The 15,185-nt window shown below is 52.4% G+C and overlaps 1 protein-coding gene across 4 annotated transcripts in view; it reads left to right on the top strand.

Moving 5' to 3' along the window:
* TRAPPC9 (trafficking protein particle complex subunit 9) overlaps window positions 1-15,185 on the top strand; it is a 570,461-nt gene that overhangs the window by 143,443 nt on the left and 411,833 nt on the right. For all 4 annotated transcript variants that reach the window (XM_042923740.1, XM_042923741.1, XM_042923739.1 and 1 more), the window contains one exon: window positions 765-928. In XM_042923740.1, coding sequence (XP_042779674.1) covers window positions 765-928 — 164 coding nt within the window. The remainder of the gene's footprint in view (window positions 1-764; window positions 929-15,185) is intronic.

Raw genomic sequence — 15,185 nt, 5'->3', positions numbered from 1 at the left:
CGTGGGCTCTTGGGACCCCAGGAAAGAATGTTCACCCTTTCCTCCAGTGACCACCCCCTTTCTTTTGCGGCCAGTCTTCTCCAGAGCATTGTATGTGCTTTTGAACCTGAGGTTGTGGCGCAGCCTTCGGGCTGCGTGCTGGCCTGCGCTCCCATGAGGCCTGGGCCTCACCTGGCCACGCAGAGGATGCCATGTGGCCGGAGGACGCCGCCCAGCTGCCCTGTGTCCCCTTAGGCACTTGCAGGGATTGGTTGTCGTTTGTACCTGTGACGTGGAGTCTCTTGTACGTACTCGCCACTCCAGTCCCCATGGTATCCGTCGGGACAGTCCTGTTTTCTTCTTCAGTCTATGGGTTTTCCCAAGACAGTTGTGAGCGTGAGATTTAAAAATTTCTTTTTAGAGAGTGACGGTTCACAGATCATTTGAATTAATTCACTGTGTCTCGTAGGCCTCACCATAATCCAGTAGTTAAGTATTTTTATGCTACACGTGCGCACGCATGCACGCGCACACACACACACACACGACGCTGAGGCCGAGTGGAAACCCCGGATGCGTCTGCGTGTGGATGGCCCTCCGCATGTGGCGCTCACCCTCCCCTCCTGATAGCTCAGATTGAGTTCCATGTTGAAAGCCGGGCTTCGCCACTTCCTGCTTCTGGAACGTGTTAAGTCCGGGGATGTGAATATTCTGAGATGCCGTTGTTTTTCTTTACTTTGATTCTTTCTCTTAAAAAATCCCTGTAATTCTTACTGCTATTTCAGATCTGCCCATTCCTTGCAACCCTCCTCTGGTGATGAAATCTCTACTAATGTGTCCGTCCAGCTTTACAACGGGGAGGCTCAGCAACTCGTCATCCAATTGGAAAATATTGGGACGGAGCCACTGGAGACACTGGAAGTCACCTCCAGACTTCTCACCACCAAAGGTGGGTTCGACCCCAGAAATGTTTGTCTTGTCTTTTTGCCAAAGAGACACTTTGAATAACCGGTGCTCAGAAACTGTAAAAGCTTCTTACTCTTTTAATTTGCTGCCATCGTGAAATGGGTGTGTGAAGGGCACACAAAGGAATGAGGACTGCTCCTTCGTCCCTGGTGCTCTTCACATGTACCAGATCCTCAGGAAGGACGCTCTTGAATGGATGGAGAGAAACGTTAGCGGCTCAGACGTGGTGCCATTGGGATCCATCCGCCCAGCCCCAGGTTTTCCGTGGGTTCAGGCGTAGAGCCCGTGCGCTCCCTCTTGAAGGCAGGCGCTCCGTTTCCTGTCCCAGGACACATGAGCTGGGCGGGGCGGGTCACAAGACCTGTGTTGAGAGTTTGGCTTCTCTGTTTACTAGCTATTTGTCCTTTACACGCCTCGCTTCCTTCCTGGGTAGGTAGGGGAGGTGGCCCCTGCCACGTGAGGTTCTGAGAGGTAAGCAAGTAGCGTGTGGTGGCGAACTGAGTATATTACAGGTTATGAGTGGCATTGATCAAGGCGGAGGGTGTAGTGTAGGAGGGAGGCAAGGGCAAAGAAAAGCCGGTCATTTACTAAAGTCAGAGAAATCATATGGGCCAGTGAGAGCTGTTTCCCTCTGTTGAGGGAAAATGTGGGGTGTGCACGTGCGGTTGATGTAGGGGTGAGGCGAGCCAGGTGCAGGGCGGGAGCTTGAGTTTCCGGATGTGCCATCCACGTACTACTCCCCCACAGAGGGTTCCCTCCGCAGGCTCATGACACTGTAGTGGGAAAACTCAAGTGAAGTGTTTATTAGAGGTAGGGCCTCACGCCATCTTGTAGTTCCAGTTGGAGGGAAGGTCCAGGAAGAGTTGGGGAGAATTTGTCCCGGAAACAGTTATGCCACGACAGAGGGAATTTGCACTGTGTCAAAAGGGTTAATGTGAGCTCGTCCCACTGGGAGGGTAATGTGGGGGCGAGTGCCAGTGCGTCTCGCGTTCCCTTGTTTCTCCCACTGCTTCTGATGCACGAGGGAAATGAAGCCTGTGGCTGCCTGTCTTATCTTGCCTGTCGTCCCCGTCTATGCCTCTCCTCACTGGGAAATGCTGCCTGTGCTCAAATGTTGCCTGTTTCCTTACTAGCTCTGTATTACCTTTGGGCAAGTAATTTAACCTCTCTTGGATTTTCCCCCTTCTGTGAAGGGACACTAATAACAGCACCTGCATCACAGGGTCATAATGAGAATGAAATGAGATCAGATGCGCAAAGTGCTTGGAAACGTGCCTGGCATGTTGTTAGCCTCAGGCTCGTTAGCTGTTATTATTACTGCCATCTCTGCCACCGTCACCACCATCACCGTTGTCTCTACCAACACACCGCCACCACCATTACTGTCTCCACCGTCTCCACCACCACCGCCACCATCATCATCATCACTACCGCTGTCTCCACCACCACCACCGCCACCACCACCATCTCCGCCGCCATCTCCACCATCGACATCTCCACTAACCACCGTCTCCGCCGCCATCCCCACTACCGCCATCCCCACTGTGACCGTCATCATCACCACACTTGCTGCCCCCATCAGCAACAGTGCCGCCACCCCTCCTGCCACCCTTGTTGCCGCCACCGTCACTACCCCACCACCATCGCCATTTGTTTTCCTTGTCGTAGAACACTCTACTGTGAACGCGTCACACGTTAGGACTGAGCCCGTTTGGGTGGTTTCCATCTGGGGGCATCTGAGAATAGTGCTGCTCTGAGTGTTTCGGCACGTGTGTCGGTGGACCTCTGCAGATGTTTCTGTTGAGTGTACCTCCAGGAGTAGAATGCCGGGGGTGGGGGTGTACGTGTATTCAGCATTCGAGCCAGATACTTTTCCAAGGTGGCCGCACGGGTTCACACCATCGCTGTGTGAGTCCCGGTGCTCAAGTCCCCACTGGTACTCGGTGTTTGTAGTCATTTTATCCGTGCTGGTGCTGAGGGTGAGGTGTAACCATATAATACTGGGGTTTTAGTTTGCATTTGTCTGATGAGCAGTGATGTTGAATGCCTTTCCTATGGTTTTGGATATTCAGATCCTTTTTTGTACAAGTGCTTTGTCCATTTTTCCCATTGAGTGTTCTTCCTTCTCTCTCTCTGTCTCTGTCTCCCTCTGTCTACCCCTCTCTCCTGACTTGTAAGACTTGTATATATTCTCAGTGTGAGTTTTTTGTTGGGAATAAGTGTGAATGTCTTCTTCCGTGTGGTTGCCTGTATGTTCTCTTCGTGTTCTTTGGGTGCATACAAGTTACTTATTTTACTACAGGTTCACTAATATTTTTTCTTCTGTGCTCATGGCTCTTTGTGTTTCATTTAAAACATTTTTGTACACTTTTAGCCTATGGGAGCTGTGCTGATCCTCCCTTGGGCTCATCCTTTCTCTCCCCGATTTTTGGTAGCAAGTGCATATGGGTTATTACGTAGAAAGTGCCTCTCTGACACAAAATACCTTTATCTGGTGTTGCGAATGTCACTAATTGGTGAGAGGGTGTGGTCGATGTTGGAACAAGGGAACTAATAGTGAATGGCTGATGATTACAGAGCTGATAACCATGGTGAAGCACATCCTGTAATTTACCTTGTGTCATAGCTTAGCAGCTGGAAAGCATCTCTTCCTGTTCTCAGAGAGACCCACGTGGAAATCGTCACGAACTTGCTGCCTCTTTCTGAAGCAGGAATCCTCCTGTTTGTCCCCTTTGGAAATCCTCCAACAACTTCCTGTTGTCCTGGTCCCCAGTCACAGAGGCCTGTGCATGGGGCCTCTGCCCATGCTTCAGCTTCATCTCTGGCCGCCTCTCCCCTTAAACTCTAATCACATGGGTTGTTGGGAACTAACTTCAGTTTCCTGGACATCCGTGCGGTCTCTTGCACTTTAGGGTAAACTGTCTTCTCTCCCTAGAGCTCAACTTGCTAACTTCTGCTCCTGCCTCCATTACCTCCATTACCAACACATCTCATCTGGGTTTCTGCTTAGTGGTCACTCTGGGAGTACCCTCCTGGCCTGGGCCGTTGGGTCCCTGCCTTTGTTGTCTCAGAGTGCCCCAGGATGCTTATGCAGGCACCCTTGCCCTACCCAGGCAGTTGCTGGTTCATGGCTCTGTCTCAAGTCTCCCAGAGGCAGGGATGGTTGCCCTTTGATTTCCATGCCTCGTGCCTGGTAGGTGCTTAGTGCTGAGGGGTTGTGGACGGAAAGGGCTTTCTCATTTATAGAACAAGACTGATAGGAGTGTGCCTGTCTCGCTTGCTGGGTGATGGGGGGGGGGATAGATGTGCGTGGATCACTTTGATGTTTCTAATGAGTTGTGTGGGTCGCTTTAGATACACAGCTTCATGTGAGTTCCAGCCTCTCCTCCTTTGATTGGATCCTTCTCCTCCTGTGGAGACCTTCAGCTGCTTCTTAGCCGAGCACTGCCTTTCTGCAGTCCAGCTTTTGTCCCCCTGTCTGGGCTACCCTGCCCTTTGGTGTTCTTCTGCTTTTGAGCTCCTGTGGAACTTACTCTTTGTGTCAGCTATGCCCCCACCCCCCAGTGTTTTGTTATGAGAAGGTGCAGACACACAGAGGAGCTGAGAGAATTTTAGAGCAGACACTGTACCACCATCCAGGTTCTGTAATTAACGTTTTCCTACATTTGATTGATCACGTATCTACCCAGCCTCCTATCCATATCCATTAACCCATCTTATTCTTTCGGGTGGTTCAGAGTAAGTCACAGATTGCGGTGCATTTTACCCATTAATACTTCAGGATGCACATCACTAATTAGAGTTCAAAGTTTACTTTTTTTTGGTAAAATGTATATGCAGTGAAATGTGTAAATATTTTTTTTTATTATTTTTGAGAGAGAGAGAGAGAGAGAGAGAGAGAGTGAGAGCACAAGAGCGAGTGTTGAGCGGGGGAGGGCCAGAGAGGGAGACACAGAATCCGAAGCAGGCTCCAGGCTCGGAGCTGTCAGCCCAGAGCCCGATGCGGGGCTCAAACTCATGAACCGTGAGATCATGACCTGAGCTGAAGTCAGATGCTTAACCGACTGAGCCGCCCAGTGAGGTGCCCCAGTGAAATGTACACGTCTTAAATTATGATTGATGAGTTTTGACAAACACACGTGTCCAGCCCAAGCTCTTACCAAGATCTATCTTAGAATATTTTTATTGTGCAGAAGGTCCCGTTGCTCCCTTTCCAGCCAATCTTGGCTCACCCCAGAGTGGGCATATTTATCGGGTGGGCTCTCAGTATTTACTGATAGTGATGCAGACAGTTGGAAACAGTCATGGGGATTGGACAGAATTCCAAGGTGAAGCCCGTGGAGGTGGGCACATCCCATGTTCCACCAATCACCCCTCACCCCAGTTCCCAAACTGAGTTCCCGTGGCCACCGTGCCCACACCTCCCTGTCCTTCTTGCCGTGTCACTTTCCCATGCAGCCCCTCCCCGACTCTCAGCTCTAGGGTCGTAGGACAGTGTCATTACCCTTACTGCATGGATGGGGATAGCGAAGGCGCCAGAGGTTAAATGATCTGTCTGAGGCCACAGGACAGGTCACGAGGACTGCAGGTCCCTCCCTCTCAGCTCTGGGACCTTTACCCTTCATCACGAGACTGGGAGCCTCGGAGCCACAGTATAGAGCGTGGCAGGCCTATTTCCCAACAGCACGTTTACACGTGAGGAAGGAAAGCTTCGGTCTCTTAAAATTCTCATCCCCAGTTACAGTACATTCACCTCTGGAATTAAACTCATAAAAACAAACAATCTGCTTCTAAAATATGAGAGGGAATAATTTTGGTCACTTCCTTTCCGCGGTTCCAAAAAGCTTTCTGTGTTAATAGATGATCTCATATACCGGAGAAGAGGGAAAGTGTCTTAAACTGGGGACCTGAGGCATTGAGTGGGGCAGGCAGCAGAGTCCGGGCGACAGTCTGGGTGACATTTCAGCCCACTGGGCTCAGCCTCTTTAAGGGCCTCGTAAACGTAAGCGTCTCCTCCGTGGGAATCTTCCACATGGAATTGATGCTTCCTTCTCTGGGCTCCATACCACTTTCTTTGTGCTGCCGCTGGCTGCCGTGTACCTCAATGGTGACCCGGACTCTTACGCTGTAGCGCCTACCACCTGCCAGGTGCGTGGTCCTCGGGCAGTGTTTCCTTCCTCAACGATCATGACACACGTAAGAGGTCTGGCTGGCCTGTTCTCTCACTGCCGCGTCCCAGTGCCCAAGAACTAAGAGCGATGCTCGTCACACGGCAGGCACTCAATAAGAGCGGGGTCAGCACCGCTGTGCCGGGCTGTCACGAGGCTGAAATGTTCATGCAGGACACGGAGAGGTCCTAGGACGGTTCTGAGCACAAAAGCGTCTGCCTCGTGCTTGCTCCAAGAATACCGATCGTTCTCAGTGTGTCCTGTGTGCAGAGGCCGTGCAGGCCCCACGTTCTCTTTCCTCCTGTTCCTGACGCCCTTAAAGCACCCAGAGTCGTGTCAGGGGCCCTGACAACTTGGACACGTTCTCTCTCCCCTCTGGACAAACCCCCTTTGCTTCAGGTAAAGAAGAATTGTTTTTTTCCTCCTCCATCTTCCTTGCTTTCCTGTCTTGTTTTAATCCCCAATCTACAAACCTGTCTTTAAAATCCTTTTGCATTTAGGGTCCATGATATTAGGAGTCACACAGACCTTTTGGGTCCCCTCAGGAGTCTAAACTGTAGTTTCGGCCCTCACGGGGTGAGTGTGTCCCACGATCGGAAGTGCCTGACGTGGAGATGAGCAGTTATAACCCAGCGCCAGCAGACAAGGGTTACCTGCCAATGTCATGTAAATTTTAATTATAACACGTTTGCAAGCAAGTCTTTATGTGTAGGTTGTTAAAGGTGAACACTTCTGCCTGTACTTAAATAACCATGGATTTTGTTATAATTAAGCCAAATTAAAAAGAATTGATTGTATTTGCCTCTTTTTTTTTTTTCTTAATGCCTATTTTTGAGAGACAGAGATACTTTTGAATGGAAGAAAGGCAGAGAGAGGGGGAGACACAGAATCCAAAGCAGGCTCCGGGCTCTGAGTTGTCAGCACAGAGCCCGATGTGGGGCTCGAGCCCATAAACCGTGAGATCATGACCTGCGCTGAGGTCAGTTAACCGACTGATCCACCCAGGCGCCCTGGTTGTATTTGCCGTTTAACAATCTTCCTAGATACGTTTGTGTGTACAAACCCAAACATACGCATACACATACATAAATACACACACACAGCCCTTGATGTCTTTATTCTTCTAGCGTCATTTCTTTGACAGAAAGCGATGACTCCATGTTGCTGTGACTAAAAACTCGTAAGTGTTTTGGTGGAAGAGCCTCTGCTGCTTCCTGTTCTGAAGAGTGTGGTCTCGTCTGCAACTGGAAGCAAACGTGAATGGGCCTCAGTGTTGAGGGTCAGCAGCAGTAGCAATTTCTGCATTACTGTCAATGTGAAATAGCCAGTTTCACTGGACTGCGTGAAACTCGACTCTAGCATTAGAATAATGACTGTTATTTCTGAAACTAAATTCCACAGGGGGAAAAATTAGGGACAGAAGCTATGCTCCTGATTTATGTTTATCTGGTTATTCCTTGCAGCATATCGTCACATGGGAGTTTTTTTTAGGTCAAACTTGAGAATATTTTTTATTGAGTTGTAAATGACATACTGTATTATGTTAGTTTCAGGCGTCTAATAACATAGGGCTTTGATATTTTCATACATCATGAAATGATCGTCGTAGGTCTGGTTACAATCTGTCCCCATGCAGAGCTGTGGCCGCGTTATTGACTACTCCCTCGGCTGTACGTCACATCCCTGTGACTCATTTATTCCACAACTGGAAGTTGGTACCTCCTCACCCCCTCACCTATTTTGCCCATCGCCCCACCCCCTCCTCTGGCCACTGCCAGTTGGTTCTGTGTGTTTGTGAGCTTTTTTCTCTTTTGTTTTCTTTATTCATTTGTCCTGTTTTATAGAGTCCACATACGAGTGAAATCATAGGATATTTGTCTTTTTCTGACTTACCTCACTGGGCATAACGCCCTCTGGGCCGTGCGCGTTGTCGTGAACGACAGGATCTCGTCTTTCTTCGGGGGAGTGGGACCCCATTGTAGGGCACTGCATCTCCTCTCTTCGTTCCGCTGTCCACGCACACGGGGCTGCTTCGATACCACGGCTGTTGTAGTTGATGTAGTTGAACTTCCTCGGAGTCGCTATTCAGATACAAACGCGGTGGTTGTTTGTCAGCGGAGGGCGAGTTAGCTGTGCTGGGTGAGCGGGTTTGCCTGCTGTTTGAATATGTCACTCCTAAGCCGTGGGACTAAAGAGAAACCAGCAGGGCGCTCAGAGCTGTTGTTCCATATTCCCCGCACTTCGGAACTCAATTCTGAGTACGACTTGCAACGTTCTTTCCTTACCTGCCGCCTTTGTGGGTGGGGGCATAGACCCGGGCGGCAGGTGTCCGATCTGTCCGAAGCCACGCTGCTGTTGGCCCGTGTGTTTAGCCTCCGGTTCCTGCGAACTTTCCTTCCCCTTCCTTCTTGCTGTGGCCCCTGGGCTCTGTCACAGTAGGCTGTGTAGCAGGGCCTCTCCTCGGCCTGGGGGAGGGAAAGGTGGGTCTTGGCGTCCGACGGATTGGGCTTCCGGCCCCCGATCCATTAGTTATGAGCTGCAGGACGAGTCCTGAGCAAGCGTGAGCGTTCCAGCCTGGGCTGTCCCCGGGTGCCGGGCTCCCTCCTGGGTGGCAATTCAGGAACACGCAGTGAACCCTCTGGCGCACTGAGCACGGCGCCTGGCAGGTGGCAGGTGCTGAGAAACTACTGGGTTCCCTTCCCTGGAAGTGGGGAATGAATCGGCTTCCTGCTTCCCATTTTCCACGTCTGTCCGCCAGGGCCTGGGAAACCAGGGCGTCAGAGTTGTTAAGTCCGATTGTAAATAAGCAAACTCAGGCCCCACTCGGGGAAGACGGACGCCTTTGTTTCAGTTGCCTGGGCTGACCTCGTGGCTTTCAGAAGCCATCTTCGCTTTCTCCTTGTTCTCAGATTTTTCCTGAAATGGTGAGATGTAACAAAAGATGGACGAGCGCGTTCCTGCCTTAAAACTGTAGTAACTCAGGACTGGAAACCGCCTAGTGGGGTCTGCGTAAGTGCTGTCACGCGGGGAACGAAGCCAGACAGGGGAGAGAAGCAGGGGCAGCTCTGGAGTGAGGGGTCACTGGCTCCTCTCTTCTCAATCACAGACGGGAACCTGTTGCCGTGCACTTCTCAGGACCCGAGGGGTTCCGTGATGAGGTGGCGTGCCATGCAAAGTTACGGTAAGAGTTACCCTCCCCGCCAAGGTCTATAACTTTTTGGCCTGGCCTGTTTCCGAGTTGCTTATGTTATACTATGTTTATTTTTAAACATGGAAACACAGGGCAAAGTTTTAAAAAGAAATCTTGGAGAAGTGGTTTCTCACTTCCCGCGTTGTGAAAGCCTGGCGTGTCTCGGGAATGGGAGAAAGGACTAGGTTTCTCGATGCCTCCTTCCGTGGTCGTGCCGAGTCCCACTTGCATACCTGGGTGTGGACGCAGGTGGAAGGGAGCAGGCTGCTGTGGCCGGCAGTGGGTTGGGAGGCCGGTGAGGAGCCCCCCGGATCCGGCTCTCGTCAGTGTAGACTTAGCCAGTACGATTGCCGTTACGGTTGTTGCACCGGACGCACTCGGGTTCCATGCTGGCTCTGCCCCTTCCCGGAGCAATGGCCTGGGCTGCGGTGCGCAGTTCCGTGACGGTCTGACCCGCCTACTGGGTACAGGACTATGCTGTCCCTCCGGGTGTTGGCACACGTGCGCCTCACATCACGAGGGGCCGGCACTCAGTAGCTCTTCCCGACGGCTGTCGTCATTGTCTTCGTGCCACCTGTGGTGTTACCTGTAAAGGTGTCTGTTCTTGTCTCACTTTTACTGAACATCTTTTTTACGGAGCTGTCGTAGGCTCTGTTTCTTAGCCCGGCATTCAGAGAAACTCACCATCTGGCTTGCTGCCCGCCGCCTTTCCTTTTTGCACACACACTTGTGTCATACCCAGCTTGTTTCCGGCCCTGTGCTTGGGGATCAGGACAGCAGTGACCCCCCACCCCCACCCCCACCCTCCTGGGGCTGAGGTGGGGGGGAACCTGGACTGTGGCATGTGCGCTGTGGGCCACGAGGCGGCGGGAAGGTCCCCTTTCCGTTTTCTTTCCCACCGTTGATCCTCTGCTCGCTCATTTGTCCTCGTGTCGACCGGTTGTCTGTCCTTTTGCTCAAGTCTTCAACAAGCCTTACCGGGCACCTGCTACCGGTGGCTGTTGTGTCGGGCGCTGGAACACCCAGGAGTCAGCCCCGAGTCCCCGTCCTCTGCGTTGCAGAGTGTGCTTCCACCTGGATGTTTCCAGAGCTTTGCTGACTCTCAGGGGTCCTGTGTGCATCTCACATCCCATCCATCGTCCACACAGCAGCCCCCACGCCACCTCCCGAAAGCTTTCCCGATCCCTCCGATGGAATTATGCTGCTCCTCCTTTACGTCGTCTTGCTTACACGCGGTTACAGTGACACTCACTTCACTTGGCTTTGTGTTACTCAACAATCAGACGTTTATGTCACGTCTATATACACTCACCACTCCGGGCCCATGAATAAAACATGCACCCCGTCCTGAAGGAGCTCACGGTTCCGTGTGGGGCGTCAGGCGTGTTCGCTGAGCGGAATTGGATTCCAACACGCATCTTGTATTCTTGCTGCTACCTGTGAGTAGCCGCAGCGAGTGGGCTGACCGGTGCTCCTCCCAGGAAGACACTGAGGTTCACGAATGTCTAGCGCTCGTTTGGCTCCGTGTCCCCTCGCGTGCACGATTGCGGTGGCCTTCCCGTACGGGTCGGCCTTTTGCACAGTTGTAGGGTCCCGATGGAGAAGTGTGCAGAATTCATCGGGAGATCTAGCGGAATGCCTCTGATCACTCCTGCGGGGCCTGGTGCGTTCGGCCCCTGGGAGCACAGGCAGGAAGTACACAAGCAGGACGGGGAAGGAAGAGGAAGTGAGTGTCTGGCCCTGCACTTCGGGAACTCCAGAACATCACGTTCCCGACCGGTTGTTGGGGGCCAGTGGTATTTCACGCTGACAGCCCGTAGTGACCAGGCACTGTGCTGCCCGCTTCAGCGGGGCTCAGGCTCCCCCAGGAAGCGCAGACACCAAGCAGTGCTGGTGCACACAGTTGAAACCAGGAAGAGAGTACGTATATATTTTTTTAATGATTATTTATTTTTGAGAGAGAGAGAGAGAGCGAGAGCATGCGTGAGTGAGTAGGGGAGGGGCAGAGAGAGACAGAGATACAGAATCTGAAACAGGCTCCAGGCTCTGAGCTGTCAGCACAGAGCCTGACGTGGGGCTCGAACTCACAAACCATGAGATCGTGACCTGAGCTGAAAGTCTGATGCTTAACCGACTGAGCCACCCAGGCGCCCCTCAAAAATTTTTTAAAAAATTTGGTTTTATTTTGAGAGAGAAAGAGCATGAGCCAGGCAGGGGCAGAGAGAGACGGAGACAACAGAATCCAAAGGAGGCTCCAGGCTCTGAGCTGTCAGCACAGAACCCGACGCGGGGCTTGAACTCACAAATCCGTGAGATCCTGACCTGAGCCGAAGTCAGACACTTAACTGACTGAGACTAGGTGCCCCAAAAGTACGTTTTGAACACGGAAGTCAGCACTCTTTCATGAGTCTGCCATCAGGACTGAATAGGTCGGCATATGACGGGTGGTGGACTCCTGGCCACGCCCACCCGTATGGCCTTGAGCAGCTTGTCTGCAAGGAGATGGTAGCAGGACATGTTCCGAGGGTCGTGGTGTGGGTTCAGTGACAGCTTGGCCTGGCGCCTGTCCTTACCGTCAGCCACCTGGCGGGGCTGTTCAGGGACAGCACCTAGCATGCAGTAGGTGTCTGGTGTCTTCCTGGGTTGTGTCTGTGGGCGCCCCCCAGCCCAGGGGGGATCACAGTCGATGCTGCTCCTCTAATTTTGCGTCTCTGTGACAAACCACTGCCTCCGGGTCTGTGACACATCCAGCCTTCCGTGTACTGCAGCCAAGACCATGGGGAGCCCCGAGGATATCTCACAGCTCATTTGGGCAGAGTTGATCTCTCAGTTGAAACACGTCGAGAAATGAGAAGTCATCTGAACAGCCAAGAAGAGTGCTGTAGATACCGGGTTTAGTTTAGTTTCCGCCCTCCCACCCTGGTTACAAATTCCCGCTAGACTGGACTGCTGGCTGAGAGAATCCATTCTTTTGCACAAATCTGGGACCTCAGCAGGCCCCCTTTCCAGTTCACGCTACCGGGACAGTGGATGCTGTTCAGTTTTTTGTGGCCCCGATTTGGGCAGTGCATTGATGGAGCAGTTTTGAATCTGGTCTGTGGGTGATGGTATTATAAACTTTTAAGAAATGTTCAGATTGAGAAGAATCTCTTCTGTCATCTGCTCTGAGCTCCTGGGGGTTTCTCCTCTGCCCCCCACACTTGTTCCTTCCTATAGTCAGAGATTGGCGTGTGTCCCTTTACAGGTAGGGACCACTTCTCACCTCCTTCCCCCTGAACCCAGCACCGTGGCTGCCCTGGGGACAGTCAGTGGCCGTGTGGTGAGTGTTCCCTGCAGGAATGGAGTGGGCAGGGTAGGATGTGAGAAGCAAACATTAACAGAGGGCGCTCTGCGGTTCCCAGACTTTCACATAAATCATCCAGGCCGCCTGTGTGCCGAGGCCAAGGGGCCTCATGGTGTCTTCATGCCGACTCTGGTGTTCTCTCCCCTGCTGAAGAGGCATCTTGGGATGACAGAGGACAGCTGTCAGGGGGTAGTGATGCTTTCGTTGTACATACTCTGCACTCTGGTTGTGAAGCTGGGTGGGTTAATGTTCCAGAAAAGCAGTGAGAGACAGAACGTATAGTGGGAAGAGCCTGCTGTTTGCTGGTCCTGGCCCCGACTCTTGGTTCTTTGACCTCTAAAAGAGCTGTGTGACCGTGGGTAAGTCGCTTAAGCTCTCTGAGTTGCAGTTGCCTGTCTGATAACATGGGAACAACATAGCTATGGTCTGAAGTTAGAAGATAGTACTTAATAGATGGTTATGTCAATTACTATTATTAAAAAGGAATTCTAGGATAGAAATTTGTCTTGTTCCCAGGCTTTCCTGTCTGCCCTGCAGAGCAAGTTGGCATGGGGAGTGGAAAGGACAGGCCGAGCTTACCGAATTAGTTTGGACCAGCTTCTCCTGAGCCCCTCAAGTTCTTTTTGGGCACTTGGCTGCCTGCCAGCCTGCACAGCTGCAGCAGACTTAAACCCCTGCTCCAGAGAAGTTTATCCAGCTGGCGGAGTTGAGTCTGGGGACTCAGTGACACACGTGCTCCAGGTGATTGCTGTCCTTGTCGTCAATTCACATTACTGTCTGGCCCTGATAGAGGGCACTGCAGAAAGCCGCCTGGTTGGCTCAGAGCCCCACCTCGCTCTCTCGGCTGGGCCTCGGTCCTCAGCGTGGACTCACAGGCCAGATTCACAGGGCTTCTCCCCACATGACACCGGAGCGGCGCGGGCTGGGGCGGGTTTAGCCGCAAGAGTCCGTCGTTGACATGTGCGTCCGCGTGTGTGTCTGTTTGTGAAAGTGTAATATATTACTTCATTGTAGAAAGTCCAGGAAATGAAAAGCTTGAAGTTACCTATCGTCCCAGTCCTCAGGGAGCACCAACATTAGCTTACAGGTTTGCTTTCTTCTTTTTTCCATGTGAACATTTTTATGCAGGGAAATCAAAGCATACATTCGCTCCTGTAATCTGCTTTTCTCGTGTCGCTTTCTTCCCATCTGTTTTAAGTCTAAATCTGAAACGTCTTGGAATACATTTGTCCGTTTCACATCGAACGCTTCCTGAGTGCCCCCCCGCCTGCCCGGCGCTGTTCCTCCTGAGTGGGAAGGATGTTGATGGCACCTGACACCGCTGTGCTCTTGCTGAGTGCCAAGCACAGGGCTGGAAACTCCACGCACAGCTCCGCGGAGGGGCGCTGGGGTGGTCCAGCGGGACTAGCTAACATGGAGGGCTGTGTTTAAGGCAGACCTTGTTCTCGTTGCTTTACTTTCATTAGCTCATTTCTTCTCCATGACAACCCATTTTATAGACGAGCACACTGAGGCATGTGGAAGTTTGGTGGCTTACCCAAGGATACGCAGCTAGAGCCAGGAGTTGAAGTGGGAGTTGACCCTGGCATTCTTAACCAGCATGGTGCCCTGCTTCTCAAGGGAGCGGAGAGCCTCAAGGCAAGGTCTGGCCCGTCTTCAGTTGTTGACTGGTTGGTGGAAGAGTGAGCTGCTTGATGCAGGGGGTGATCTAACAGAGGTGGGCACTTGGAACCCAGAGGAGCCGAGTGGGATGGGAAAGTATTGCAGGGAAGGAGCCTTTGAGTCCGGTTGTGAGGGATGAGTGAGATTTCAGGAGATCTCGGGGGAGGAGCAGTGTGTGTGTGGATGTGTAACTAGGGCTTAGGGGGTGAGGCCAGGCCGCTCCTGCCAGGGCACGTCCGTGCCTTCGGGGCCTCATACTCTGGGTCAGCTGGAGTGTGCCGCAGAGCCCTTGCCCAGTTCCTGCCCGTGCCTGGGAAACCTTGGGCCCGATGGGACCTTCGGGCGGTGCGGCCTTTGCAGGGCCTCAGTATGTTGGCTCGTAGTGGCGTTTCACACTAAGGTTGGTCAGTCCTGCTCGGCCGTTTAGAGAAGTCAGCGTGCACTTCGGTACCCCTGGGGCTTTGGGACCTGGCCTTCCAGCACGTACAGCCCACGTGAGCTTCTGTCCTGGCTGCACGTAGCCCGGCATTATGATGCCCCTTCTGTTCCGAAATAGTTTACTGGGTTGGAAGGTAGAGCCGTAGAGTATAGTAATCAGGCAAACTCGTATTTATAGAATGTGAGTTACTAGGTCGTTGAGAGCATTTGGGTCCTTTTACTGGTTTGGGAGCAGAGGCAGCAACTTCTCTGCAGTTGGGTGCTGGCATGCTCAGGGAGCACACCCGGTGTGAGTTCTGGGGCTGCCATTCAGACCACGGGCCAGGTCAGCTGGGGAAACTCCATCGGTGTTTCCCAGAGGCGGCTGCCGCCCCGCGGCCACAGGCAGAGGAGTGACCAGCAAACATGGAGGGTCTGTTGTGCGGGTGGCCGTGCAGGG

Source organism: Panthera leo, chromosome F2 (assembly GCF_018350215.1).
Source record: "Panthera leo isolate Ple1 chromosome F2, P.leo_Ple1_pat1.1, whole genome shotgun sequence".
Taxonomy (NCBI): Eukaryota; Metazoa; Chordata; class Mammalia; order Carnivora; family Felidae; genus Panthera; species Panthera leo.
Note: the sequence above shows the minus strand (reverse complement) of the source record. Positions and strands in the feature narration are given on the sequence as shown.